Source organism: Protopterus annectens, chromosome 14.part0 (assembly GCF_019279795.1).
Source record: "Protopterus annectens isolate FY-2018-M chromosome 14.part0, PAN1.0, whole genome shotgun sequence".
Taxonomy (NCBI): Eukaryota; Metazoa; Chordata; order Ceratodontiformes; family Protopteridae; genus Protopterus; species Protopterus annectens.
The window spans coordinates 504,089,679-504,117,282 of NC_056748.1; the positions used below are offsets into that span (position 1 = coordinate 504,089,679).

Consider the following 27,604-nt stretch of genomic DNA (forward strand, 5'->3'; position numbering starts at 1 on the left):
TCAGAAAATGATCTGGAATGCAAGATGAGTGGGCTGCTAAAAGTGTGATATTCCACATCATACAGGTGTTAATGAGGCACCATGTTTTTGAAATTCAGTTTGGTGTCCATGTACAATCTACACATTATGCATTTCTGTGTATATTTTTTTCCAATAAACTTAAAACTTCCTTACTCTTTTTCAACAACTAGTTTGCATCTTTTACATCCAGCTGTGCTATCATGAACTCTGGCAGCTGTGACCTCAGTTTAACACCTCATCTGAAGGATGGCAACTCCTTTGTGCTGTAGTGTACTACTAGAACACGAATCCATGCAAATGGGATAGACAGTCTTGTGATCTTCTCAACATCAGGGGTGAGTGTGTTACCTGCTGAGCTGGTAACACTAATATATATATATATATATATATATATATATATATATATATATATATATATTATATTATATTATATTATATTCTGCAAGAAAGACTTGCTAAACTATTTGTCAAATCTGTGCTTTGTACTAAGGTGTTAAATAACAACCAGTAACCATTTCTGGTAGAAAACTGACATTTAGCTCTGCCTTGGTAGACTTCCCAGTAAGCATGCACCTACTTTCAAAGTGACCTAGTTTGTTGTATTAAGGTTGCAAATGTCTTAGTTGGAATCCCTCATCTATTAGTTGCTTTCATGTGCTCCCTGTGCTTGTCTGGGTTTCCTGTAGTTTCCTCCCACATTCCAAAGAAATGCAGTGGGTGGATTAGATACTTTAGGTGTGAGTGTGCACAAGTGTGTGGTACGGAAAAACAGTTGTGGCAGGGCTAGCTACCTTGTGGTGGGAACCTTGGCTCTAGATGATTATTACTGCTAAAGTGACACTCTGACACCATGATTACAAATGGGAAAAAGGGGTGTGGAGACTACAAAATTGGGTATAAACAGGAAATGGTTGAAGAGCTGCTTAAACCATAGTTACCTTGTATGCCACATCACTGGGATTGGATTAAAGCAAATAAAAATATTTTGTAATGAGAAAAAAATAGCAGTTTGGTGGAGCTGTCCTTAAAGGAATGCTAATTTTGTTAGGCAAAAAAACTATAAACATTTACTTTTTAAAGGCGGTGTTGCTTATAGAAAGATGCAGTTCTACATTTACAGAGGATTCTCAAACAAAAGAGTGTTTTACACAACTTCCATTCTAAGTGAATGAATTATGGTATAGCAGCAGAGGCCAGAGAAGAAAGAATTCTTGTTTTACACTTCCTTCTGTTCCTCTGGCTTAGTAATTTTTTGCAGTTTCTTTACCAATCAGAAAAGTCATATGTATATGAATGTATGTCTGTGTCTGTGTGTGTGTGTGTGTGTGTGTGTGTGTGTGTGTATATATATATATATATATATATATATATATATATATATATATATATATATATAAGATCACTACTAAATATCGAATTACGGAATCCCGAGACTCTGAATACCGAAGACCGGAATCTCGAGATTCCGTAATTTCGAAAAGAAAAAGAAAAAAAAAAACATTTTAGAAAGCATATGCAGCAAGCCCCTGCACCCACCCTGCAACTTAAATATACCAACTCCGAGATTGCACCACAGTGCCGTGCAGAGTGGAACGGAAATGTTGCCGTTCACTCCACTGTAGTGCGATCTCAGAGTTGGTATATTTAAGTAGCGGGGGTGGTGGGGGGTACAGGGGGGCTTGCCCCTCTGCATACACCTGTTTAAATCTTTTTTTTTTTTGACATTTCTTATTTTTTTTTTTTACTTTCGAGATTACGGAATCTCGAGATTCTGGTCTTAGGTTTTCAGATTCTCGGGATTCCATAATTCAATATTTAGTAGTGATCCCATATATGTGTTGCTACCATACCACATTGGTGAAATAATTAGTTTACATCATACTGGGAGTTCATAGAAGAGTTAGAAATCAGTGATACTTTTTGCCTCTGCTGCCATTGTTTTTGTACCAGAGACATGGAATGGTAAATATAAATAAGCTCAGAAAAAAAAAAAAAAAAGAGTATGGATGTAAATGCATTACAGTTTTTGATGAAGGAATCTTCTCTTTACCTGCATAGGGCTTTATAGTTCCCTGGTTTGACATCACTGGTTTTGAAGAGGGGCTATGATGCTGCTCAATGTAGAAGGAAATACAATAAAGATGAACACCCACCGTGACTTGATTTTATGGTAAATTATTTCATAAACAATCGAAATGATATACTGGATGTCATGTATAAAAACAGCAATGTAACAAAATGAATGTATTGAGTATGCACTTCCAATTTTCAATACTTTTCTTAAGTAATGTGTACATGAAAAGGAAGATGGTTATTTCAGGCTAAGGATTCATTTTTCCAAGACTAAAATCAGCTGCTCATATCAGTTACACAGAGTAAATATCAGTGATACATAGGATAAGATTCTGTAAAACAGTCAGTGGATGATAAACACAGGTTCCTGTAAGAAGTAAGGTTGTTATATCTCCTACTGCTGTACTGTCTTGAACTTACCCTGGGCTTAAGTTTACATTGACAGCAAAAGATTCATAGATTACTTGGGAAGGAGTGAAGGACTGTCATGTCTAGACAAAAGGATGTAAAACACTACTGGAATACTGCATATTGCTTGTACCATGACTGCATATTTTGCAGGCAAAACAAATTTAACATCTAGGATTTCTTTTATACATTTGCACTAGGATGCAGGAATGCAAGGCAATTCACCTAAACTAGCAGCTAAAACATTCAAAAGCATGTCCATAAGAATTTTCATAGAAAGCTTGGTGGACATGTAAAACAACCTACCAAAAGAAATGAAAATTGCTAAATTGATACACTATTGTAATAGAAAAAAGAGCTGGATTGTGATATTATACAAAAGACAAGGGTAGGAATTAAAATTCAAAATAACCTTTAGGGCCACAGAATTGAGTTTGGTGGCTGCAGAGTTTTTTAACTGCTAGCAATACTTCTGAAAAGCATTTTTGCTTATACAACTGTAAAACAAAAATGTCATCCATCTGTTCCTCGGTGCAGGGGTAGTTTAGTGATAGAGGTACTGTACTTTGTCTAAAGTATAATCACAAATAAATGGTGCACGGAAGACAGAGTATGAGTATGGGTGCAGAGTACATGTGGATGTGGCAACAGTTATGCATTAACGTGTGTCAGCTTTGAAAATCATATTTATTTGCATGTCTAGCAAGCACATGTTTCATTATGTTAATAAATACATTTTTGTCAGTCCTCTTCACCCCCCTGCCAGCCCTAATCACCTTTTGAAAATTGTACAAAGATAACTTCAGTGTAGCTGAAAGTGCCATGCTGGAAAAAGTGAGGCATTCCATACAATGTTGCGTGCATTAAGAAAAAGAAATCACTTAGATACAGTGCAATTTATTTTCAGTTTATAATTCAAGCCACACCCTTGCAGTTTCAGAAGTTCATTAATGTTTCTTGTTTTGTCAATATAGAAAAATGATACTCTCCATGTAGAGTCACTTTGTGTTCCTTTTTGTCACTGTGTCCTATATTCCAGAAGTTGAAAAAAAATCCTATGAAATAAATATTTCTTCAGATGAGCTATTCTATTAGTTGAACCAGGAAACATCACCAAAGGTAGACTCCAGTCCAGTCTAGTCATGAGGTGAGTGGGTATGGGTAGATGGTATCCACAGTGAACTGGTTAAATCACATTGTCAAAGAGTTGCATGGATCTCATGATGTTTTCATCCTGCATAAAAAACACAGCATTAACCCATTTATTCATGTGTTTATTAAACCATTTGTAAATGCATAAAGCATTTACAGTGATATTTCCTGAAGGCTTCTGTCACTGTGATACCTGGTTAGTTTAAAGAGATGCCCTTAATAAATATCTTTATATCTGTAACATTTTGACAAATTCACTACTTTATATGAATAACATGTTAATTGCTCTGTCAGTTTTCAGCAATGCTTTTTTACTTGTCTTAAAACCATAATTTTGCCAATTTCCTTCATAATTTTTTTAAATGTTGTATGAATGACACAATGGATGATGGATGACAGTCAGCTAACAGCACTGTTCTAGTATTAAGAGGATGTAATAAAAACTAACATAAGAACAAAGCATACAAGAAACATCATTACAAATGGTAAGGAAACCCCTCCAAGGGACCGCAATGCATCTATTAATTATATTTGTTTTTATATATTTTGTTTGTTTCTTTGTTGCTCGAGTACCAGTATAGTGGCAAAGTCAAGTGCTGACCACTTTCAGTGTTGGTCCAGACCAAAGGCAGTAAGCAAATAAGTGAAATACAAAAACATATGTAATCATGATACAGGTATATAAACAAAGTGTAAATATACTTGATAAAACAGCAAGTGCCTAAAGAGAACACAGTTAATATTTAGTGGAAGAAAATACTATCTATATGCATTTTCATGATAGTAAAATGCCTGTACGTAGTCACACTGACATGGGGCAATGCCAGCATGTTATACAACACTCTTATATCTGCGATCAAGTACACATAGGTAGAAACCAAGCAAACAGACCTTGACCAAGAAATTAATCATCAGATTTATAATAACAAAATTAAACTGTATAGTGTCTGTAAATGCATTATGCACAATTATTGCCAGAAAGGTCATGTAACTGGTGGATGGGGTCCCCCAGTATTTATAGGTAGTAACTTCCATTACAAATCATAGCATTCCCTTTCTTCTACAAGGTGATGTCCCAGGAAGGTAGACCAAGTACCACAAAGACACGTCTGGTTGCACAGCCTGTTGTAGGTCCTGATTAAGTTGCTGTCCCCATTAGAATTGGACTTAATGTTATAAGGAGTATATCTTAGGTGCAGTGTCTGTGTTACAGATATATGGGGATTCATAAATTAAACTTTACTCAGTACAATATAACATACAAGGTCTGCTTTCTTATCTCCTTTGAGAAGCAAGTAACACAGACCTAAAATCTCTTTAAGAGAATCTCATGGTCATGTGAATTTTTACTTGAAGTGTAGTACATTAATGAAGATCTTTCCTGAAACTGTGACACAAGCTGTCCTTCTCCTAACATACAATATGCTGAAGTGATAGGTACCTAGGGAACGGCCACATGAGCACCAGTTGTCTTTATATTAAACATTTTATAAAGTTTACATGCTCCTGTTGCTGATATAAGGGGTCAAGTTTTGTAGCTAGTAGCATTATCAAGTATTTTCCACTGCTAAGTTTGAGTATTCATCTCTCTAGTACTTGCACAAGACTGTGTTAATTCTGTAACAACACAGGTTCAGTTCTACTAATCTCTTCAGAAACATTTTTTATGTAAGTTTAGGTCCTTTCCATGGTTAACTTTTATGGCTGAATAAGACATGAATGGGTGAAATGTTAACCAAGTAATCTGCGTATAAAAGAATTTGAATGCTTAGAAGTTCTTGGCCCAGTATATTAATAAATATGATGACAAAAAAATGTCACAGCATTAAGCACCAATGCACACCACTGGTCAGCTGGGCGGGAAAGGATTAAGCAGTATCAGTTTTGACCCTGGTGGCTCTTGCTGTCTATCTATTATATGAGTCAAGTACTTGGACCTCTTGGGAGCCTTATGTTGGAGAGGACAAAAAGAAGCAAATCTGTTGTGACTTCATCAAAAGGTTTAGTTGTGTCATCAGAAATTGCTGTTATCAACTGTTAAATGTTCATGTTAAGGAAGTCTGTATCTGTTTTTAAATACAATGCAGTCATCATGTTTCTAAGTTTACTAAAGCTACAATGACAGAAACTGGACTTTATTTTCATACATAACCTTGTATCTGTTCATATACTAGTTTCTTCAAATATTTGGTTGGTGGAGGTAGAAGAAATACGGGGCTATAACGATTAGTAGTTGCAACTTCTGGTATATTCTTTTAGAGTAAGATAAGAAGCGCTTCCTTTCTGTAGCTGGAGAATTTCTTATTTATTTTATTTGACATGTATTTACTGGGAAAGTCTGACTGGGATGATATCCCATTTTCATCAGAGGCCCAGAGGAAAAAGCTCCACATTGACATAATATGGTTACAGTTAAATTATTACAGTCTTATACAGAAGAATGACATATTAACTAAGTAAAAACTGACCTTCAATTTATACAGTGAACCTTTACATACACAGTGGAAATATTTGGACAGCTATGAGAAGTTGAAAAAGAACATTGTAAATAAAATATTCACAAGTTGCGGTTCATAGAGATGAAATAAAACACTCCAAGTACACTATTTGGAAGAAAGATGACTAGATAATGTAGCCTAAGCAAAAGTATATTTGTCCTTTGTCTAAGAAATAGATTTTACTAATTCCTTCTCCATGAACATAGTCAGGGTATGCTGGTGATGGAAGGAAGGAGGGACAAGTTCACCTTGGAATGCTGCAGGAGAAGAACCAAGTTTTATTTAGGTGGTCTTTTAGTAGTTGTTTGAAGTTGGAGAGGTTTGAGGTAGATCTAATTTGCAGAGTGACAGAATTCCATCTTTTTGTGACAAAGTAAGAGTAGAGACTTTGGCCAAAGGATTTCTTGGGTTTATATATAGGTTCATAGGTAGGTACTGGGCTATTGGCCCTAGGGTCTATATAAGCCTAGCCAAAGGTACCCTGGCTTTCGCCACCCAAGAAAATTATTTTCCTGTGCCACTGTCGAGCAGAGCCACAAAAGTGATCCCGGGGTGAACTTCCTATCTCCCATCCAATCATCAAGATTTTCTTGAAGAGTGCTAATGAGGAGCTTTGTTTGATATAGATAGGTAGTTTGTTCCAGAGTATGGGAAGTCTCTGGGACAGGAATCTATCCCTCCAGCATGTTCTGTTTATTGTGGTGACAAGGTTTAGGTCCCTAGACCGTGTAGCTCAGAGGGATTGGGATTTCTTTAAGTGGAGCATGTCTAAAAGCTCTGGGTTTGACATAGCTTTGTGTGTTAAGCAGAGATCACCACTAAGTAGGCGATATGCAACGGAGTAAAGCTGCAGTTTTTTGAGACGGTCTGCATGGGGCATCTGTTTGAGGCCGGTAATCCTCTTTGTGAGGTATTTCTGTGGCCTTTCCAGTAGTTGTAGATGTCTTGTGAGGTACATACCAAAAGGGGCATTGTACTCTATAATGGGTCGAATGTGTGACGAGTAGAGGGGAACAATGACCTCTTTTTTCCTGGATGAGAAACCTTTTGTGATGAGGTGTGCCATGTAGCAGGATTTCCTGACTACTGTGGCGATGTGATTATCAAGAGAGACTACTGTCCACCTGTGTCCCAAGGTCTCTTATCACACTTTTAGTGTTAAATAGACTACTGCTTATGTGGTAGTTCATAGGTACTGAGTTTTTACCAAAAGGGATGACAATGCACTTTTTGGCATTGAGCCTGAGGCCATGGCTTTGCACCAGGCATCTGTCTCAGCGAGGCCCTTTTGTAGGATGTCCACATCTTTTGGAGTTTTGATTATGGCTCCTAGTTTGCAGTCATCTGCGAACTTCATTAGCCAAAGACCTTCTGTGTTGGTCTGTACTTCAGAGAAGTAGATACCAAACAGGAGAGGACCCAGGACTGAACCCTGTGGTACTCCACTTGTCACTGGTCTGAAGTTGGATTTGGAGTCTGCTACTTTCACAGTGTGGGTTCTGTCAGTGAGCCAGTTGGCAACCCATCTTGTGACATAGGGATTTATACCTAGTTTAGTGAGTTTATCTATAATTCCAGAGTGGGGGATGGTGTTGAAAGCCTTTGCAAGATCTAGATAGGCTGTGTGAACCACCTTACTCTCATCTACGGCTTTGGTGACTGCTTCAAAGAAGTCTATTAGGTTTAGGAGACATGATCTGCCTTTTACAAACCCGAACTGGGTGGGGTCCTGAGTTTGGAGATTACCAATGTCATTGTTTATAAGTTCCATGATGATACGTTCCATAGCCTTGCAGACCAGGCTTATTAGGCTAATGGGGCGGTAGTTTCCGGGGTCTGTGGTGGCTCCCCCTTTGTGGAGTGGGATAACTGTTGCTGTGCACCATTCAGTGGGCACATAGCCTGAGGTGAGGCTATGATTGAACATGGTACTTAGGTGGGGTGCCAGTTCATTCTGTAGTTCATGTAGAACACAGCCTGGGATGTCGTCAGGTCCCATGGATGCTGTGTTCTTGGCTTTGGATAGTGTGTTTCTTACCTATGCAGCCATGATTACAGGAACTTTGCATTCTTCTGGTATAGAGATGGGCCCTTTAGGGGATGACAGGGGGGGTAAAGTTAGCACTGAACCTAACTGCCAGGATGTTGGCAATATCAGTTGGTTCTGTATATTTAGTGCCATTGTGCTGTAACTCAGAGCAGATCTGAGTGTTGCCATTGAGATTCTTGACATAGCTGTAGAATGCTTTGTGGTTGTCTTTAGAGTCAGTGGCAATTTTGTTTTCATAACTAGCTTTGGATGATTTTATGAGGGATCTCAGCTTCTTACTGAGGCTGACCAGGGAGTTTCTCCAATCATGGGATTTTACCCTTTTTTGCAACAGTTTCTTTCTTCTGTTGTAGAGTTTGTTTATGGCAGGGGACCACCAGATTGGCTTCCTTTTTTTGGATCATAGCATCTTGGTTCTGTTAGGGATTGCACGATCCATGCACTCATAAAGTGCATTTGTGTAGGATTCAGCAGTCGTACCTCTATTGTCCGTCAGCATGGGTGTTGGGAAGTTTGCCACTTCTGTCTTAAGAAGCGTGAAGTTGGCTTTGGAGAAATTTTTTACTGTGGTTTCCCTAATAGGGGGTAGGAAAGGGATGTGGATATCTAGGGTGATTAGCTTGTGGTCGGATCTGACCAACGAGGAATTGACCTCTGGTATGGAGCACCGGTTGCTCATGTTGGTAATAACCAGGTCTAGGATATTGCTGTCCCTGGTGCGGGTTTGGATAATTTGATCCATGGCATTGGAATTTATGAATTCCAGAAAACATTGAGCACAAGAGTTGGTACATGAGTAGTTTTCCCAGTTAATGGTAGGGTAGTAAGAAATGAGGAGTGGGAATCCTGGGGTATGGTGGGGGCTCTGTAGCAAGCTACAATTTGGATTGCAGTCTTGCCCAGAGTTAGTTGCACTTGGATAATCTCGGATGCATTATGCTGAGCAACTAGCCTGGAGGTGTGGATATCCTTAATGAATATTGACACGCCTCCGCCTTTAGTGTTTCGGTCCAGGTTAGGTGGCCGAAAGGTGTGGTATGAATTATAGTCTGGTAATGCAGGGGTACTCTCTGGAGCCTTGAACCAGGTCTCTGTCACTGCACAGATGTCGATGTTCTCCATTTTGAGTGCCTCGAGTGAGTGCATTTTGAGGTTTAGACTTCTAGCATTGAGTAGCAATACCCTCAGATTCTTCTTGCCTGTACCTGTTAGGGTGGTGAATTTGTCATTTGAACCTTGCCTAAAAAAGGCACTATAGGGGTGGCTTGAGCCTTAGCCAGTATCCGGAATCCCAGGGGCGACAGATGCAGGCCATCTCTGGCAAAGCATTGTGGTTTGTCGATCATGTCATCCCAGGCAGACAGATACTGGATCACCTTAGAATGACACCAAAAGCTTAGATAATTGTTGAAGTCAGTCATTTTGTCCTTGTACTGTGGTATCATTCTGGGTGATGGCAGGATGCTACTCAGGGCTAGGGTCATACCTGCCTGGGCTACAAGATCGGACAGCTCCTCGTGTCCTTTTTCATGTAGTCCAAGGAGCTATGTCTCAGATCATTCACACCAACATGGACGATGACAGAGTCATATTTGTACTTGTTGTGGAGTGACCTGAGTGCATGCATTATGTGGAGGATCCTGGCACCCGACAGGCAGCTGACAGTAACTTTCTTCTTGTTTAGCCTGGTGAGTGGAACATCAGTGTACCTGACTATAGAGTCACCTATGACTAGAGTGTTGGGTACATTGTTATGCCTTATGGGCTGTGGTTGAGTGGCACACTGAGTTTGTGGGCTATGTTTCATTTGGGTTGTGTTGGGGGGGGTGGAGGTTGCTTGTGTTTCTGCTTTGGAGGTCCCTGTTGCTTGGGCAGGGTTTTACTGAGAGCCTCCACGAACATAGGTGTGTGTTTTGTGTTTCTATGTGTGTGTTTTGGTGGTGTAGGTTTTGAGGGACTATGTGCTGAGTGTGCTGTGGTGCAAGTGTTTACCTTCTCCTCTTGACTGTCTAGTCCAGTCTTGGGTGAAGAGAGCTTTGCTTCCAGTTTGGCTATATAAGTGCATCTCTCACAGGTTGTAGTGTTGGGTGGTAGGAGGAGAGGGCTGTCTGTGTACATGAGGCAATTACTGCATTGCCCCAAGATGCCCAGATTCATCAGGTAGACAGGAGAAAACACCAGGAGCTGACCCTTAGACATGCCTGGATAGGTGCTTATTTGTTAAGTACTAGAAACTGTTTTCCTCTAGACAGTGAGGAAAGTTGAGTGCTGTAGTAATTTAGTGCTTACAATAAGTTCTGAACAAGTGCTGAGCTCAAAGAAAATGACTTGAGTGCTGAAACAAAAAACTTGCTAGTTCTAAGAAACAAAATTAAGCTAGAAGGCTTCCCTCCAACACAGAAACGCTTGGGGGCCTAGAAGCCTACAAACAGTCCTGGACACAGCAGATCTATATCCAGACTAGACTACCCACAGGAAAGGCAGGAAACAAGCTTAGAAATTAATTTTGAGAAGATGTTGCTCATTAGGTCAAAACAGTCTACTAGGCTGGTAGGAATGGAGAAGAGAATTAAAAGCAGATCAGTCATTGGCTTTGTGAATAATATTGTGCGTGGAGATAAACTATATGCGATCTAAGTGGTGAGATATTTCAAGCCAATGTAAAGTCTTAAGGGCAAAACAGTTGTGGTTGCAGTATTGTTTGTTGGTGGCAAATTTTGCAGTCTTATTATGGCATTCCTCCAGCTTATTTTTAAATGTAGCCTGAAGGTTGGTTAGGATGGAGAAGGTAGGTAATGACAAGAGTGTTTCTGGTGGTGCAGTTAAGGATGTTTTTATGCTTGCAGAGCATTCCTAAATTTTGGTAAGTCGTTGTTATGTTATTTTGAACATTCAAGTCAAATCTGGCTTTAGTCTAACCTGTGGTTTGCAAAATTACTAGGGTTGGGTGTTATTGGCGTGTGATAAAAGCATGGATGGGGGTGAAGAGTTTTTAGTTAATGAGGTAATGCTTTCTATGAAATAGGAATCAAGTAAGGTTACAATTTCTAGTGCAGAGCTATTATGAGAAGGGTTGGTCCCTTGTATGAGCCCTGATGTACAAGCTATGTACTGATGTTCAGAATTTTGGGGGGATAATTTTTGTGATGAAGTTGATATGGCTATAATATGTTTTTACTTAGGTTAACTTGTTTTATACTCAGATTGTGTAATTCTGTATAAAGTTGCAGGGTATGCAGAGTTTTAAGTTTAAGAACGAAAAGTAGTGATCAAATGCAGAAAAGAAAAAAGTTGAACAACAAAATAATTTGGCTGCGAATTCAAAATGTTCCCATGTGGACATTAAAATGTGGCTGGAAGAACAGATTTGTTTTGCGGATGAACAATCGTCTGAACAGGTGAGCTACCATGATCAAATAAGTTTGAGATCAAATGTTTAGGTATCATTCTCTACAGGCAGAGAACTCACACTTGAGGGAATGGATATGATACAGGCTGTTTCCTAAAGGTTTACAGCTATATAGGTTCTCCAACAATGTGGTGGAAGGCACTGCCTTTCATTGTGAGTTACTCATGTTGTTTGATAATTATGGGATTGACGATGAAATCCATTATTAATAAGAATGACACCATTATCAGTAGTTTGTCAGATGAGATTTCTGGATTTGATCAGTCGATCATTAATGAACTGATGTTTGGGATCAAAAGTTCCTCATACTATAAGGTTTTCAATACTGCTGATGTTAAGGTGGAAGATATAAAGAAAAGAAAGAGGAAAAACTAGATAGGGACATGGAAGAGTACTATAAAAACACGTCATATCCAATGCCTAGATCTGGTGGGGTAGTTAATCAGGAGTATTCACAGAGTAATAAACATAACAGCAACCCTGACTTCAACTGAGTTGAGACCAATGATGATTTAAATATCAAGGACCATTTATAATTTGCACCTCGGAGATAGTCAGAACACCTGGCAAAATGCAACAGGTCAGGTTATCAATAGGACTTCAATACAATGAATGCCTGGGGAATCATTGGAGGGGTCAAAGAAGAGGCAGAAAGAGGACGCTTCTAGCTCATGACTCTCATGTTGAAGTTAGTCATCATGGTTTACTCCATTTTAGGGACAATTTTAATATTTTTAATTGTAACAGTTTGATTGAAAATTTTTAATTGTTCATGAATTGGTTTCAGTTTTTTCTAACCAAAAATATGAATATTATGGATGTTCTGATAGATTTAAAATTATTCTTGAGGAAACTGAACCTTTAATTGTTATTTAAAAAATTGCAGGTTTCATTGAATCTTGATGGTTTAAAAAGGAAGAATATAGTCAATCCCCCATTGCATCCTAAATTGAGCCTTTTCAAAAAAATTGAGAAGGATCTTAGAAGCCTTGATCTATGTAGGCGTTGGGCCTATAAAAATTTATGAAAAGGTAAGAGGCATCTCTTATTTGAGTTGGCTTCTGATAAGGCATTAACAATTATGAAACCAGATAAGGGTGCATGTATTGTCACTATGGAATCAGTGGATTATGAGGGTCACATGTTAGAATTAATGTATTTATTTATTTGACATTTGTCTACAGGGATGATCTGACTAGATCAAAAAGAACCCGTTTTCACCAGAGGCCAGGAGAGAAAAGCTCCAAATTACGCACTTTAATTTATCAGCAATATAACAATGAATGGAAAGAAGTACAGAAGAAATTATTTTAGATTCATGTGAAGAGACAGATAACTCAGTATTTTAACATAACTAAAGACAAGGTACACATACACCAAATGTCTGAACCTGTGGTTCGTCTCATACTGAGCAAGATTACTATCACAAGAACACATCATCAGTAGGGTAAAACTAACCTGTCTCATGACGATCTAATCCCAGCTCATGTTCCTTATTAGTGGGTGAACAATACAATGCTTGGTGAATTCTGCTTCATAATGACAGGAAGAGCCAACATCAAAGGATCAAAAAGCAACATCGCTATGAAATCTTGGCCACCACAAGCCAGATATCTCTGTGATAACTTTTTTGACACCTCCTGCTTAAAACGCAAAAAGCAGAAGGATAAATAGCTCTACTTTCATGGACCATATTTATACTGAAAATCAAGATCAAGTGAGGTTTTGCCCTTCTGCTCCATAGGAGGTTTCTGTCCTCCCTGAGCTCGTCTTAGGGCACCTGCATTACTCTTTGACAGGTGTACTGCCCCAGTGAGACTCCCCAGCTGACACTATCCCCTGAGTGGGTCGCTCCCGGATGACTGGGCACTTGGAGCCAGAAGCCAGAGCCCCAGTAGGGCCTGTCCCCCTGCCACACCAGGTAAGTGAAAAAAAATGATGAGAGTAATGGTGTTTCACCGGCGGCCAAGGCCTCCCTCTTATTCTACATCTCTCTCATGTCACCTGGCAGAGATATGGCCCCATGGTGCTGGATAATGTTGGGACAACCCCCTGTGAGGGCAGCCGAGTGGTGGTACCACTGACAGCCTCCGGTGGTGGGCCAGATGCCCACCTCCACACTCCCATCTGCATGGCAGGGACTCCTCTCCTCTATCTGCATCTCACTCTGTGGGGATGGGGGGCCAGTAATGGGCTCTCTTGACTCCCTGGCTGTGCCCTCATTGGGAGTGGGACACCCCCCAGGGACGATGGAAGGCATAATGACCCTCAGACAAGCATAGCTCCAGGAGTAACCTGGGGCTGCAAAGTGCATTTGAGGGTTCAATGATGATTGTGTCCTGCAATTCACATTGGTTTTTATAGCTAACTGCATTTTTCATCTATGCATGAGCCAAGTGATCCACCTCTCAGAGTCTTATGGTTCTCTTCTCGGTTGCCGCAGCCACCACTGCCCACGTGGCACTGCACCAGGAGATAAGCAGGCAAGGTTTCATAGGTGTCATTATTGGCATCCAGACCAGGGTTACTGGCTCTGCACACTGGGATGGCAGGGAGTCCTGAGGTGGCCTGCATGCAGCTGAAACACCGATCTTCTGGGACTACCAACAGATGCCCCTCAGGGAGCAGAGCATCCTCCTCAGGTACTCGTTACTGCTGTTGAGGGGAGAGGACACCAGTGTACACCCCTGGGGGTGGCCCTGCATGACTGGAGGGAGGGTGTAGCGTCCCCCCAACCAAATGGCACCCTCTCCCTCCCCCTCCCACACGTGGAGTCAGCCACATCTGGGGTGCATGATGGACCACATCACTGGGCCAGACGCCCCCTCTGCAGCCATCTCCTCAGGGTGGTGGAGGAACACCTGTGCCTCCCATCACTCAGACAGGACTCCCTCCCTCCTGCCACCAGCAGATGAGGGAGATGGACACCACCCCATCTCTTGCTCCCCCTCTCCATCCCCCCGGGAGTTGCTGGCTCAGTCCCTCCAGCCTCCACTGGGGCAGGTGGAGAGTGAGAGAGAAGCAGAGAGGGTAGGGGCAGCAGAGCAAGGAGAGGAGGTACCCGGGGACAATGCTGTCCTGGGACCCTCCGCATGAATGATCCTTCCGCAGGCTCACCTACGGAAACCTTGTTACGACTTTTACTTCCTCTAGATAGTCAAGTCTGATCATCTTCTTCGTGCACTGCCGACTCCAATGGGGCTGATCTGAGGACTTCACTGAATCACCCAATTGGCAGTAGCAATGGGTGGTGTGTACAAAGTACAGGGACTTAATCAACACGAGCTTATGACCCGCACTTTCTGGGAATTCCTCATTCATGGGGAATAATTGCAGTCTCCGGGTCCCTATCATGAATGGGGTTCAGTGGATTACCTGGACCTGTCGGCCAAGAGTAGAGACACGATCCATTCAGTGTAGCACGCATGCAGCCCTGGACATCTAAGGGCATCACAGACCTGCTATTGTTCAATTTTGTGTGGCTGAAAGCCACTTGTCCCTCTAAGAAGTTGAAGATGAATGCATGGGGCTGCATAACTAGTTAGCATGGTGGAGTCTTGTTTGTTACTGGAATTAACCGGACAAATCATTCCACCAACTAAGAACAGCCATGCACCACCACTCACAGAATTGAGAAAGAGCTATCAATCTGTCAAGCCTTTCCCTTTCCAAGCTGGCTGAGGTTTCCCTTGTTGAGTCACATTAAGCCACAAGCTCCACTCCTGGTGGTGCCCTTCCATCAAGTCAGGTTTCAGCTTTGCAACCATACTCCCATGGAACCCAAAGACTTTGGTTTACCGGAAGCTCCCTGGCGGGTCATGAGAATAATGTCACCAGATTGCTAGTTGGCATAGTTTATGGTCTGTACTATGATGGTATCTGATCATCTTCAAACCTCCAACTTTCATTCTTGATTAATGAAAACATTCTCTGCAAATGCTTTCACTTTTGTTAGTCTTCAGTACTCAGTATTTTAACATTACAAAGGAAAGCAACGTATGTACATATACTACATGTTATATAACATGGCCTTATGCTATCTGCACAGCACCTTTTACGGGTTTGTATGATATAGATAGCAGTCAGTAGTTTAGTTCACATAAAAATGTGTTCCTTTTTAGTAAGGAATTGAGTATGCAAACCACATTGTTGTAAGATATAGATAGAGGATTTGCTGCTGGAAAGGAGGGAAGAGTTGTAAGAAGTAGAATATATTTGAGGTCTGTCAGTTAATCATTTGGTAGTGCTACAGTAAAATATTAGGAGGAGAGAAAGCTGGGTGGGAGAGTGGTTAGAGAGAGAGAGAGGGAAGGGAAGGGGGGATGGAGGGGATATTATCCAGGATCAGAGCATGGGCATAGCCAAAAATTGTTTAGATGTTGTTTTAGGAAAATATTTGAAAGCTACTAGGTCTGGAATACTTCTGGTAGATAGAAAGAGTGAGTTCCACTCTGCAGCCACAGAATGAGAGTACAGGCTTTGTTCTGGTATTTTAGAGGCTTTTGAGATAGTGAGAAGTTTCTTACACTCAGATCTAAGGGTTCTGTTGGGGCTGTAAGGCTTGATTATGTTGTTCAGAGGTGGGCAGGCTAGGGGTTTATAGATCATGTTGTGTTCATTATGAGTTGAATGTAGAGGAGGTGGTTGGGGGAATTCTAGCCAGTTTAAAATTTTTCGTGGTCTACAGTGATGAATGCTGGTTTTTGAGTTGTTGGCAAAACTTTGCCACTTTGTTATAGCATTGTTCCATTTTGGTTGTAGTGGAGATCTACAGTTTACAGGGAATAGGGGCACCATATAAAAGGGAGGTTAGAAGGAAGTTGGTCAGCTCAGTGGAGTTTCCTGCTTTGTGAATAGGAATGATGTGGGACATTTTCCAGATGCTTGGTACTAAAGATTCTGAAATAAACCTATTTAGAAGGATGCTAATGGGGTATGCAATGGAGTCAGGAGCTAATTTAAGGTATCAAGGAGGGAGGTTGTGTGCAGAGTCAGAGCAGGGGTTTAAATTTCTGCAGAAGTTTTTTTATGATGCTTTTAGGTATGGGTTGTAAGGAGAAAGAGGTTGAGTTAGCAGAAAGGGATTTTGGCTGCTAAGGAAGAGAAGGCCAACACTAGCTGAGGGGGCACTGTTAAAGGTAGTTGAGGGGGAAGAACAGGAGGGGCTGAAGATGGGGGTTTTACAGATCTGACAGGCTAAGGATTGTATAAAGTGACAGTTAAAGTCTTTAGCTATTTGAGAAGGAGGAGCATTAAGTAAAGGGCAGAGGTCTTTTTTTGTGTCAGAATTTTTTGGATTGTTTTGTGCTCCTGTTGTAGGTGGGTATAAGTTCATAGGTTGATACTAGGCTATCGGCTCTAGGGCCTATACAAGCCTAGCCACAATTCCCTGGCTATTTCTTCCCACAGTATTTACTTCCCTGGACCCATGTCTAGCAGGGAGACTGATGTGATCCTGGGGTGAATTTCCTATCTCCCATCCAATCATCAAGGTTCCTTTTGAAAAGGGCCAAAGAGGCGCTCTGCTTGACATGTATGGGCAGTCTATTCCAGAGTCTGGGGAGTCTCTGGGTCAGGAACCTATCCCTCCAGCATGTTTTGTTCATTCTGATGACAAGGTTTAGATCCCCTGGAGCGTGTCTCTCTGAGGGATTGGGATTTCTTTAAGTGTAGCATGTCCAACAACTCTGGGTTTGACATGGCCTTGTATGTTAAGCAGAGATTGCCTCTGAGTAGATGATATGCGAAAAGAGTATAGCTGGAGTTGTTTTAGATTGTCAGCATATGGCATCTGCTTTAGGCCTGTGATTCTTTTAGTGAGGTATTTCTGCGGCCTTTCCAGTTGTTGCAGATGTCTTGAGAGGTACATACCAAATGGGGAATCATATTCTATAATGGGTCTAACGAGGGATGAGTACAGTGGGGCAATGACCTCCTTTTTTCTGGATGAAAAGCCCTTAATGATGAGGTGTGCCACATAGAAGGACTTCCTGACTGCTGTGGCCATGTGGTTATCGAAGGTGAGACCACTGTCCACCTGTTTCCCCAAGTCTCTTATCACACTTTCAGTGTTTAGTGTACTGCCACTTATGTGGTAATTCATGGGTACATGTTTTTCCCTAAAAGGGATAACTATACATTTCTTGGCATTTAGCTTGAGCCCATGGCTCTGGCACAAAGCATCTGTTTCTGTAAGGCTCTTTTGTAGAATATACACATCATTTGGGGATTCAATAATGGTTCCCAGTTTGCAGTCTTCTGCAAACTTTGCTAGCCAGAGTCCCTTAGTGTTGGCCTGCATTTCAGAGAAGTAGATGCCAAACAAGAGTGGCCCCAGAACTGAACTCCGAGGTACTCCACTTGTCACTTGTCTGGAGCTGGATTTGGAATCTGCTTATTTTACAGTGTGGGTTCTGTCAGTAAGCCGGTTGGCAACCCATTAAGTGACGTAGGGATTAATGTCCAGCTTAGTAAGTTTATCTATGATTCCACAGTGGGGGATGGTGTCGAAGGCCCTGGTGAGGTCCAGATAGGCTGTGTGGACCATCTTACCCTTGTCCACGGCACTGGAGACTGATTCGAAGAAATCAATCAGGTTCAGGAGACAAGATTGGCCCTTCACAAACCCAAACTGCATGGGGTTCAGTGTTTAAAGGTTGCCAATGTCTTTGTTTATAAGTTCCATAATAATACGTTACATGGCCTTGCAGATCAGGCTCATCAGACTGATGGGGCGGTAGTTTCTGGAATCCAAGGTGGGTCCCCCCCCTTGTGGAGTAGGATAACTGCAGCTGTGTGCCACTCAGTGGGCACGAAGCCTGAGGTGAGGCTATGATTAAACATAACACTTAGGTGAGGTGCCAGTTCATTTTGTAGTTCATGTAGTACACAGCCTGGGATGTCATCTGGTCCCATGGATGCTATATTCTTAGCTTTGGAGAGTGCATTTTTTGTCTGTGTGCCCATTACCGGAATTTGGCAATCTTTCGGTATTGAGATGGGCCCTTTAGGGGGTGAGAGGGGGTGAAGTTTGCATTGAATCGATCTGGCAGGATATTGGCAATATCCTTGGGATCAGTATATTTAATGCCATTCTGTTGTAGCTCAGAGCAGATCTGAGCATTGCCATTTAGACTCTTGACATAGCTATAGAATGCCTTGTGGTTGTCTTTGGAATCTTTGGCAATTTTATTTTCATGACTAGCTTTGGAGAATTTTATGAGGGATCTCAGCTTCTTACTGGGGCTGGTAAGGGAGTTTTTTGCATCCTGGGATTTTCCCCTTTTCTGCAACAGTTTCTTCCTTTTGTTATAGTATAACTGTTTATCTTTAGTGTCTTGTTTTTTTACTTGGTTACACAGTTGTTTGAAATGTATTAGGTCGACTACTTCTTTACTTTGTCCTATAATACAATAGTCTCCTGCTTGATTGTCTGGTGGTCCAGGAGAGTATGTCTTCTAGGATGGGTATGTTTTGTCCAGGGGGAATGTAAAGAACAATGATGCAGCTACATTTAGTATTGTTTAGATGTAGGAAAGATATGAGTATTTCAGCAATAGAAAAAGTAGGGGTGTTACTAACCTTCCAAAAACTCTTAAAGTGTATCTATCCAATTCCTAGCTATGTTCTTGTACTAACCCAGGATAAACAATACTTCACAACCAGCATCTACCAAACACCAAATTCTATCTCATTGCTACAGCATCATCTTGGAAATTCTCCTCCTAATGCTACTAACTCTTCTATCATTTTTTACTAACAAACCTCTCTCATTTAAGAGTATTAACATATTTATTGGTACCCACATACCTGACAATTGTAAAATAGTCAAAATACTAAACATGTCAATATGACTGCTATCTTCTTTAACATGGATTAGTAGCTATATTGTAAATACTTCCACTGGCTGAAATGTGTGTTATTGAATATCTCATGATGTCTATTACCTGTTGTAAATTGTAAATTGTTTACTGAACTTACTTAGATATGTTAAAACAAAAACTTTGTCTTCTGCTTAATATGTGATCTGGTCGTGCTCATGTGATCTCTTACCATTGTATTAACTGTATATATCAATGTTGTCTTTACTTATGCGGAGCTTTTCTCCCTGAGCCTCTGCTGAAAAAGGACCTGTGTCCAGTCAGACTTTCCTGGTCAACAAAAGTAAAATAAATAAAATAAATTATATGGTATAATTTTTAGGGTGTCAGGGTAGAGTAGGGCTATACTGCCACCTTTCTTTTGGATTCTGTCTAATCTAGCTATACTGTACTTGGAAGGTAGCACTTCTGAGTTTTCTGTGTTAGTCTTCAGCCAAGTTTTGGTAAGGGCTAGGATGTCTAGTTTATACTTATTTATCCAAGCATGCAAGGGGGATATTTTATTGTGTATGCTGCTAAGGTTAAGGGTCATAAAATCTTAACTGACACAGAAAAATACCCTAATGTCTCCAGATGTGAAATTAATATTGCATATTTTCACACTAAGAGACCATTTTTAAAAGGGGTTATTAGCTTAAGGTCTATGTGAATACCTGAGAATTGATAACCTGCTGATTCCTACCATTTTTGGCATTCTGAAGGTCCACAGATCTGTGGAAACTCCTCCTTTAAAGCCAGTTGTGGCTTCTAATAACTCTAAAACCCACCCTATTGATTTATACACTGATAATAAACGTAAGCCTTTTTTCAGCCCAACCTAAGTATTTGATTAAGGATTAGATGAGATTTTTTGAAAAATATTACTCCCGATTTGTATCAAGATAGGTTGTGTTTGTTGCTATTGATATTAATGATTGATTGATTTATTTATTTCCATTTGTTTACTGGGAGAGTCCGACTGGGTCTAAGAAGGCCCATTTGCAGTGGAGGCCCGGGGTGGAAAGCTGCACAAAGTACAATGTAAACATAGCAAAACAATATTTGATAACATAGTGTATGCAGAACAAAATACATGAAGAAATACCTGGGCAGAAATTAAAATGAAATTATAATAAAAAAAAATGACAAGCATAACAATTCAAAGTAGTTTAGCACAGTGAGCATTAATAAACTTTTTGACTAAACAGAAAAGCTTTTTGACTAAACAGACGTAATACACTTTTAAGGTCAGAAAATGCAGTTGACTGGTAGGTAAAATAATGTAACCAGGCAGCAAAGGGATAGGAGAAGGAGGTTAAGGGATGAAGAAAGTTAGGGGAGAGAACCACGTAGAAGGTACATTAAGGGGGGAGAGCTAGGTAAAGGGTATGTTTAGAACTGCTAATCAGGTTTTACTTCTTTTCCACACAACACTTGTTTTGATTGGTTTGAAGAGGCTTTGGTGGGTTGTGATTTTGTTAATGACCAAGAGACAAACTGATAAGGGAATTTCTGAAGATAATTCTTACCAATAACTATTTATTCTTCCAGGGTAAAATTTATCAAGAAATTCAAAGTATGGCAATGGTGCTGGTGTGTGCCTCCATATACACTAACTTGGTTTTGTATATATGGGAGAAAAAATTGGCTTTAAGTTCCCCTAATAAGTCTTCCTGGGTTTGTTACACCAGGTTTTTGGATGGCATATATATTTTCTGGAGAAGGAGTAAGGCTGATTTAATGAAGTTTTTGGATTTTATACAAAACATGATTTCTTTACTAAATGTTACATATTTTATTACAGATGAATATGCTACTTATTTGGATGTTAAGATATTAAAGGATAGTACTAATAAACGCATTAAATTCTGTATACACTGGAAGGAGACATTTTCAAATTTACATTTCTTTTATGCTAGTAACCACCCAGAATATAAAAAAACAGAAGCACTGCAAAAGGGCAAATGTTGAGAATTGCTCCTATGCCACTGAACGTTGATGACAGTGAATTGATGATAAAAATGTTTATGGAAAGGGTGCATCCTGAACATTTTATACAAGGTTAGATTTAGATACTTTGAAAGGTAAAGCAGACAAGTTTTGTCCTATTTTGGGTTCAAGGGAGGAAGGTTCTTCTCCTATACCTTCTTCTTCTTCCTCTTCATCTATACCAAAGTAGAAAGAGGGAGGTTTTGATGCAGCTCTTATTTATTATTTATTTTATTTATTGACATTTATTATCTGGGAAAGTCCACCATCTCAGAAACCCATTTTCAGTGGAGGCCCGGGGAGAAAAGCTCCACAAATATGACATAAACAAATGAACATACAGAGCTAAATTTTAATAAAAATACATTAAATGTGTTAATTTGTGCAACAACATATAGTTGCTAGGTTAATACAAGCATGATAACAAAAAGTGATACATAGTAATAATATATTAATATATATATATATATATATATATATATATATATATATATATATACGTTATATATAGTACATTCTTAGTGATGCGAAAATGGGTGGAAATATAGTAAGTAAAGGTGTAGTGTTTGCTGGAGGAAGAGAGAGATGGTGTGAAAGGAAGAATGATGCAAATAGAAGAGGTTGTTACCCTGGTGTGTATGATAAGAAGAGATATGGAAGTACGGGGGGTGGAGTTTAAGAGATATAGGGAGATGAAAGAGGTATCATAAGAAAAAGATAAGAAAAGGATAAGACGATGGAGGTACGATGGATAAGATTGTTGTGTCTTTCGGCTTTTTCCCGGTTAGGGGTTGCCACAGCGGAACTCCGGTCAGCTAATGATTGGCAGTAGATTTTTACGTGCTGGCTTGCCGGGCCTAATGCACAACCTTCAATGAAGGAATGCCCATTCACGCATGTCGCCACACAGAAGATGCTCTAACTGAGAATCGAACGGGCAACGTCTAATTGTGAGGCGACAATGCTACCGCAACACCACCAAGATAAAGATAAAAAAAGGATAAGAAGAACTGTAGATTTATTTAGGGTGGCTTATAGTTTTGTGTATAGGGACAGATGTGATTGTTGAGGTAATATTTCTTTAGACATACTTTGAATTCCTTTAATGAGTCTAGGAGGGTGATTTCTAGGGGAAGGGCATTTCAAATCCTAGCTATGGCATAGGAGTAGAGGCTGTGTTCAGCTCTTTTATTAGGCTTCTCAACTGTTACAAGTTATTTGTTGGTAGATCGTAAATTTCGGAGTGGAGAATAGGATTGTAGGATGTTCTGAAGGGTAAGGCAGCTATCTGGTGTGTAAATTAGTTTATGAGCTAGAGTTAGTTGGGTAGAATCTTGATAATGTTGGAACTCTAGCCAGTTAAGTTCCTTAAGAGCTAGAAAGTGATGAGTCCGATATGGTAGGTCAGTTGCAAATTTAGCAAGTTTGTGGTAGCATGCTTAGTGTTTGTTTTTGAGAGATTGGTGTAAGTTGGTAAAGATGGGGGCTCTGTAGAGAAGGGATGGGAGCAACAGGCTATTGGCAAGTGCCTTCTTAGTGGGTTTATCCATGTACAGTTTGTGTCTATATAATTTGCCGAGTTTAAGGTGTGTTTTCTTAATTGCATTAAGTATGTGTTGTTTGTAGGACAGTCTGTTGTCCATGGTAATCCATAGTAATTTAGCATGAGTTATTATTTCTCTTTTTCTCTTGTTTTTGGAGTAAATGTTGAAGTCTTGTGATATTGGCTTGACAGAAAATAGCATGAGCTTAGTTTTCTTTGCATTAAGTAGAAGTTGTGCTTTGATTAATTGTGCTAGTTACTAACTACATCTAACTGTGTGTTAGTTGTGCTTATTTTGATTTATAACCAGAATGTTGAGGATATTAAGCATGCTGTTGAAAAATACTGGGATATGTTTTCATATTTTCCAGAACTGGTAAGTGTATTGCCAGACACTCCATGTTCTAGTTATAAAAGAAGTAAGAACATTAAAGAGCTTTTTGAATTTAATAATCAGAGTACTGAGTCTAGCTACACAAAATCTGGCAACTATAGTTGTGTAACTTGCCATCAATGTTGTTTTATGGTTTAATGCTGGGAACGTTTTCCTTGGGGAGAGCAACAAAAACATTGTGGCAAAAGGCTATTATAATTGTTCCACAAAAGGTGTGCTATATTGCTTGTTGCCAAAAATGTCCATCATTTTATGTTGGTAGAACTGCGTGGACATTGAGAAAGCAAGTGTCCCCAAGAAAGTGGAACTGAATATAAAAAGCTGTGGATGCTGGCACCCCCCCCCCCAGCTTAAATTACAATATTTCTACTATGAGTGCTCTAAACATAAGGTTGGCTAGGCTGAAATTATTTTAACATTTTTCATTCTATTTTTTTTTGTAATACTGAGCTATTGCTGTATTGTTGGCTATATTTAAATAAGGACTAGACTAGATAGAATGTGAGTGACTAAATATATAATATTTATATTTACTAAAATTGATATTAGCATAGGTGATTAATGTATCATGTGATGAGGGTATGGGTATTTATTGGTGCATTATGGTCTTTTACTTTCTTTTGATGAAATTGTATATTATTAAACACAAAAGTGTTCAACTGTATTATTATTTTAGTTTTTGGCTAATTTATCATTTGCTCCACTTATAACTTTTGACTTGCTGGCTTGGTTTTCATGCAAAAAGCTGTGGGTTCTTTAGTTTTTAAGTTTAAGCCATTCTTCTCAAGCTATGTGTTAGACAGTGTCGTTCTTGTCTGGTTAGTAAGTCATGGTGTGTGGTTAATTTTCAGTCTTTTTTGTGGAGTGGGATATGACTGTTGTATTTAAGAATAAGGTATCAAAAATACTGACTGACTCATTGAATGGAAGAGTTTTTAGGACAGAGCAAAGAAAGGCTTTCAATGTATTGATGAAGGAATCTTTATGGAATTTAGAAAGATTTCAGGTTGCTTTATGTTGGTGAGTGTTAGGTTGGTGGGTGGTATCTCTATGGGTATAAGTTGGAAGGTGGTTGCTAAGTGAGTTTGAATAGGTTCCAGAGACTAACTGTAAATTTACTATGGTCAGAGACCTGCATCCAGTCTAAAAATGCATATTTACTGTTAGTATTATTAAGTATAGTGTGTGTTTTGATAAGTTATGTGTAACCATAAAAGTTTATACTAAGTGAGGGAAAGCCTGATGTCAGGTTTTGCCAGTCAATATTTACATCTTGGTATGATTTTTTTCATTAGATATATAATTAGTTGTCCAGGAGAGGACCTCTTCTAAAGTTGTTATATTGTTTCCAGGTAGGATATAGACTTTAACAAAACATTAGACTTTTTTTACTGTTAAGGTTTAGCAGTGATACTAGTATTTCAGCATTTTGGAATTTTGGGATGTTGCGTGAATAGGGAAAGAGACTTTAAGAACTTGGGTAAAGTAAGGCTACTTCTTTTGCCCTATTGTGGGGTATATCAGCTCTGATAATACTTCAGTCTAGAAGAAGTCGTTTGGAATCTTTAAAGTTAGCCTTAAGCAAGGTTTCTGTGATTTCAAGAATATCAGGGTTATACTGTGTTATCCAGGGATGTAGTTCTGTAATTTTATTACAAATGCTGCGGAGGTTGATAATGACAATATTCAACTGTTTTGGAAGACAGGTGGGAGAATGATAAGGTGAGATGTTTTATAAGTATGGCTAAGTGGATGTTTAATGATAGTCCAACACAGCTGGGAAGAGTACGGTTTGAGGTGGTAGCTGAAGGAGAGTTAGTTGAGTCACAATTACGTAGGGGGTGGTACTTTGCTATTTAGATTAATTAGTGAGTTATCAGGGCATGGGATGTGGTGGACATAACCACACTTGGGATTTTTTGAGAGGCAGCATAATGATTTAGAGGGGGACCTGTATGAGTTTTATTTTTTGAGTAGAGTGGTTTTAGTGAAGTATTTTGTGTTTAAAATGAAGACAAGGTGAAAGATTAACAAGACTTACCTCATATTGGTACAGCTACTCCTGATTTCGTAGTGTACTGAGTAAAGTGCAGTAGGAGAGGTGTACAGAGGTGAAAGTATCCAGTGAAAGTTTGTTGACAAATTATCTTTAATTAAATATGAGGTTAAATATGTCAGTGTGTGGAAAATAAAGGGGGATGCATCACTTAATAACCAAAAGAATGAGTATCTCAGCTTCAGGTTTGCTACTATAAGGTCATTTTTCTAAGATTTTTAGAAAATGACTTGATGTTAGCATTTTAAATCAGAATAGCGGTACAGTAGTAGGATACTTTACATCAAAAGAGAAGAAATTGCAGATATTTCCACTCAGACAGGTAAGAATTCATGCACCCAGAAAACGTGCCAGGTGTCTGTACTTAAGCAATAGATTGGGTCTTTTGATAAGCCTTGCTAGCCTGTTCTACTTCAGAATCTTCTAGTATGGGTTGCTAATTTAAACAGTCAGTGTCAAAGCTCACTAACTCCCATGGACTGAAATACTGTGTTAGTACATTTAACAGTAAGATCTTTTTAACACACCATTTTTTGACTAAAGAAGTACTTCATCAAGTGCCATGGTATTATTATTTAGCATCAGCTCACACAGAGATGCAAGATTAATAAGACATTAAGAAATCTTTATTAAAATTACTGATACCGTAACAATGGCCTCATCCTTCTCCCTTATTGTCTCACTAATACTGTTACCTTATGTACCAGGGAGTCATCAGGTTTTACACAAAGGTTACCCTTATTATGCATAGATCATCATGAAGTATTTCTATGGAATGATACACGTACAACAGAGAGAATAACGCAGGACAAATTCTTTAGCTACAATACAGACAAAAAATTATATATATATATATATATATATATATATATATATATATATATATATATATATGGGTCTGCCTGATTTAATCGACTGTTACTAACGTCATCAGCTTTCTTGCCTACTTAATTTGGTTGACAGGAAAGCTGATCGACACTTGTGCAAGACAGCAGTAAAAACGGGGTTTAGAAATATGCCCTAGCTCCATTATTGTGTGATCTAGTTGTGGGTATATTTAATTACTGGGGGTGGGGTAAGGGGTGCAGGGGGGCTTTCCCCCTGCAAAAAAAAAAAACATTTTTTTCAGTAGTAGATGTTGTCTAGGAGCATACACAGATTGCTGTCAATATTGTTTTTTTCTTATTTTTTTTATTTTATTTTGTCTACTTTTTACTACCAAACTTTTGGTGTTTCAGCTTAAGTATAGCCATGTCTTGACTCTAGATGATTGTTGCTGTTGAAGTAACACCCCAACCCCATATATAAAATGGAAGCATGGATATATAATTGCAGTTCATAACCGTGAACACTCAAAACACTGAACTTTTTTTTCCTATTTTCCTGGCTGCAGAAGTGCTCTTTGTACAAGATCACAGTACAGCAGGATCTGGGAATTGGTTGTTTCCCCACCGTTGTGTGATAACATAGTTGGTTTATATAATTAGCTGTGGCTGTGGGGTCCGGAGGAGGCTTGTCCCCTACATAAAACAGTGTTTTTTTTTTTTATTTTTTGTCGTGATCTAAAAAGGTCATACATAGAGTGGCTTTCATATTGGTTTTAGTTTAGGCAAAATTTGACAGATTAAAATTTCTTTATTATTCATTCAACATAACATGGTTTGCTGTTGAGTTGCTGTGAAATATTCAGTACTAGACATACAAAGTGTCTACTGTACATAGTGTAAAAGATATCATAGTAACACCTGTGGTCATTTAATAATATACAGGTTAATCATACTAAAACGATACTGCACTTTCAGGATAAAAAGTAGTACTTACTGGAGACATGGACTATATTATTTATTTATTGATTGGCATTTGATTACCAGGATAGTCCACTGGGCCATAAGAGCCTATTTTCAGTGGAGGCCTGGGGAGAAAAGCACCAAGTACATGTCACAATCTTATCTTGAACAATTAAATAAATTGTACAGACAAGTAAACTTCAGTGCTTCCCTACAGATACAGTTAAAAATATATAAACGTACATATAAAAATTTACAATGTTGAATAGAGCAGTTGTATAAAAAATAATTTGGGGCAATTAACATGATCACATTTGTAAAAGGATATAAACAACAGATTGGAGGTAGGAGTAGAGTTAGCAGGA

The 27,604-nt window shown here is 39.3% G+C and overlaps 1 protein-coding gene and 1 pseudogene across 2 annotated transcripts in view; both read right to left on the reverse strand.

Annotated features, from left to right (window-relative positions):
* Positions 1 to 2,163: 2,163 nt before the first annotated feature.
* Positions 2,164 to 27,604, reverse strand: part of KCNIP2 (potassium voltage-gated channel interacting protein 2) — a 664,190-nt gene continuing 638,749 nt past the window's right edge. For both annotated transcript variants that reach the window (XM_044056265.1, XM_044056264.1), the window contains exon 8: positions 2,164 to 3,736. In XM_044056265.1, coding sequence (XP_043912200.1) covers positions 3,689 to 3,736 — 48 coding nt within the window. In that variant the 3' untranslated portion in view covers positions 2,164 to 3,688. The remainder of the gene's footprint in view (positions 3,737 to 27,604) is intronic.
* On the reverse strand, positions 13,874 to 14,027 carry LOC122789537 (annotated as a pseudogene).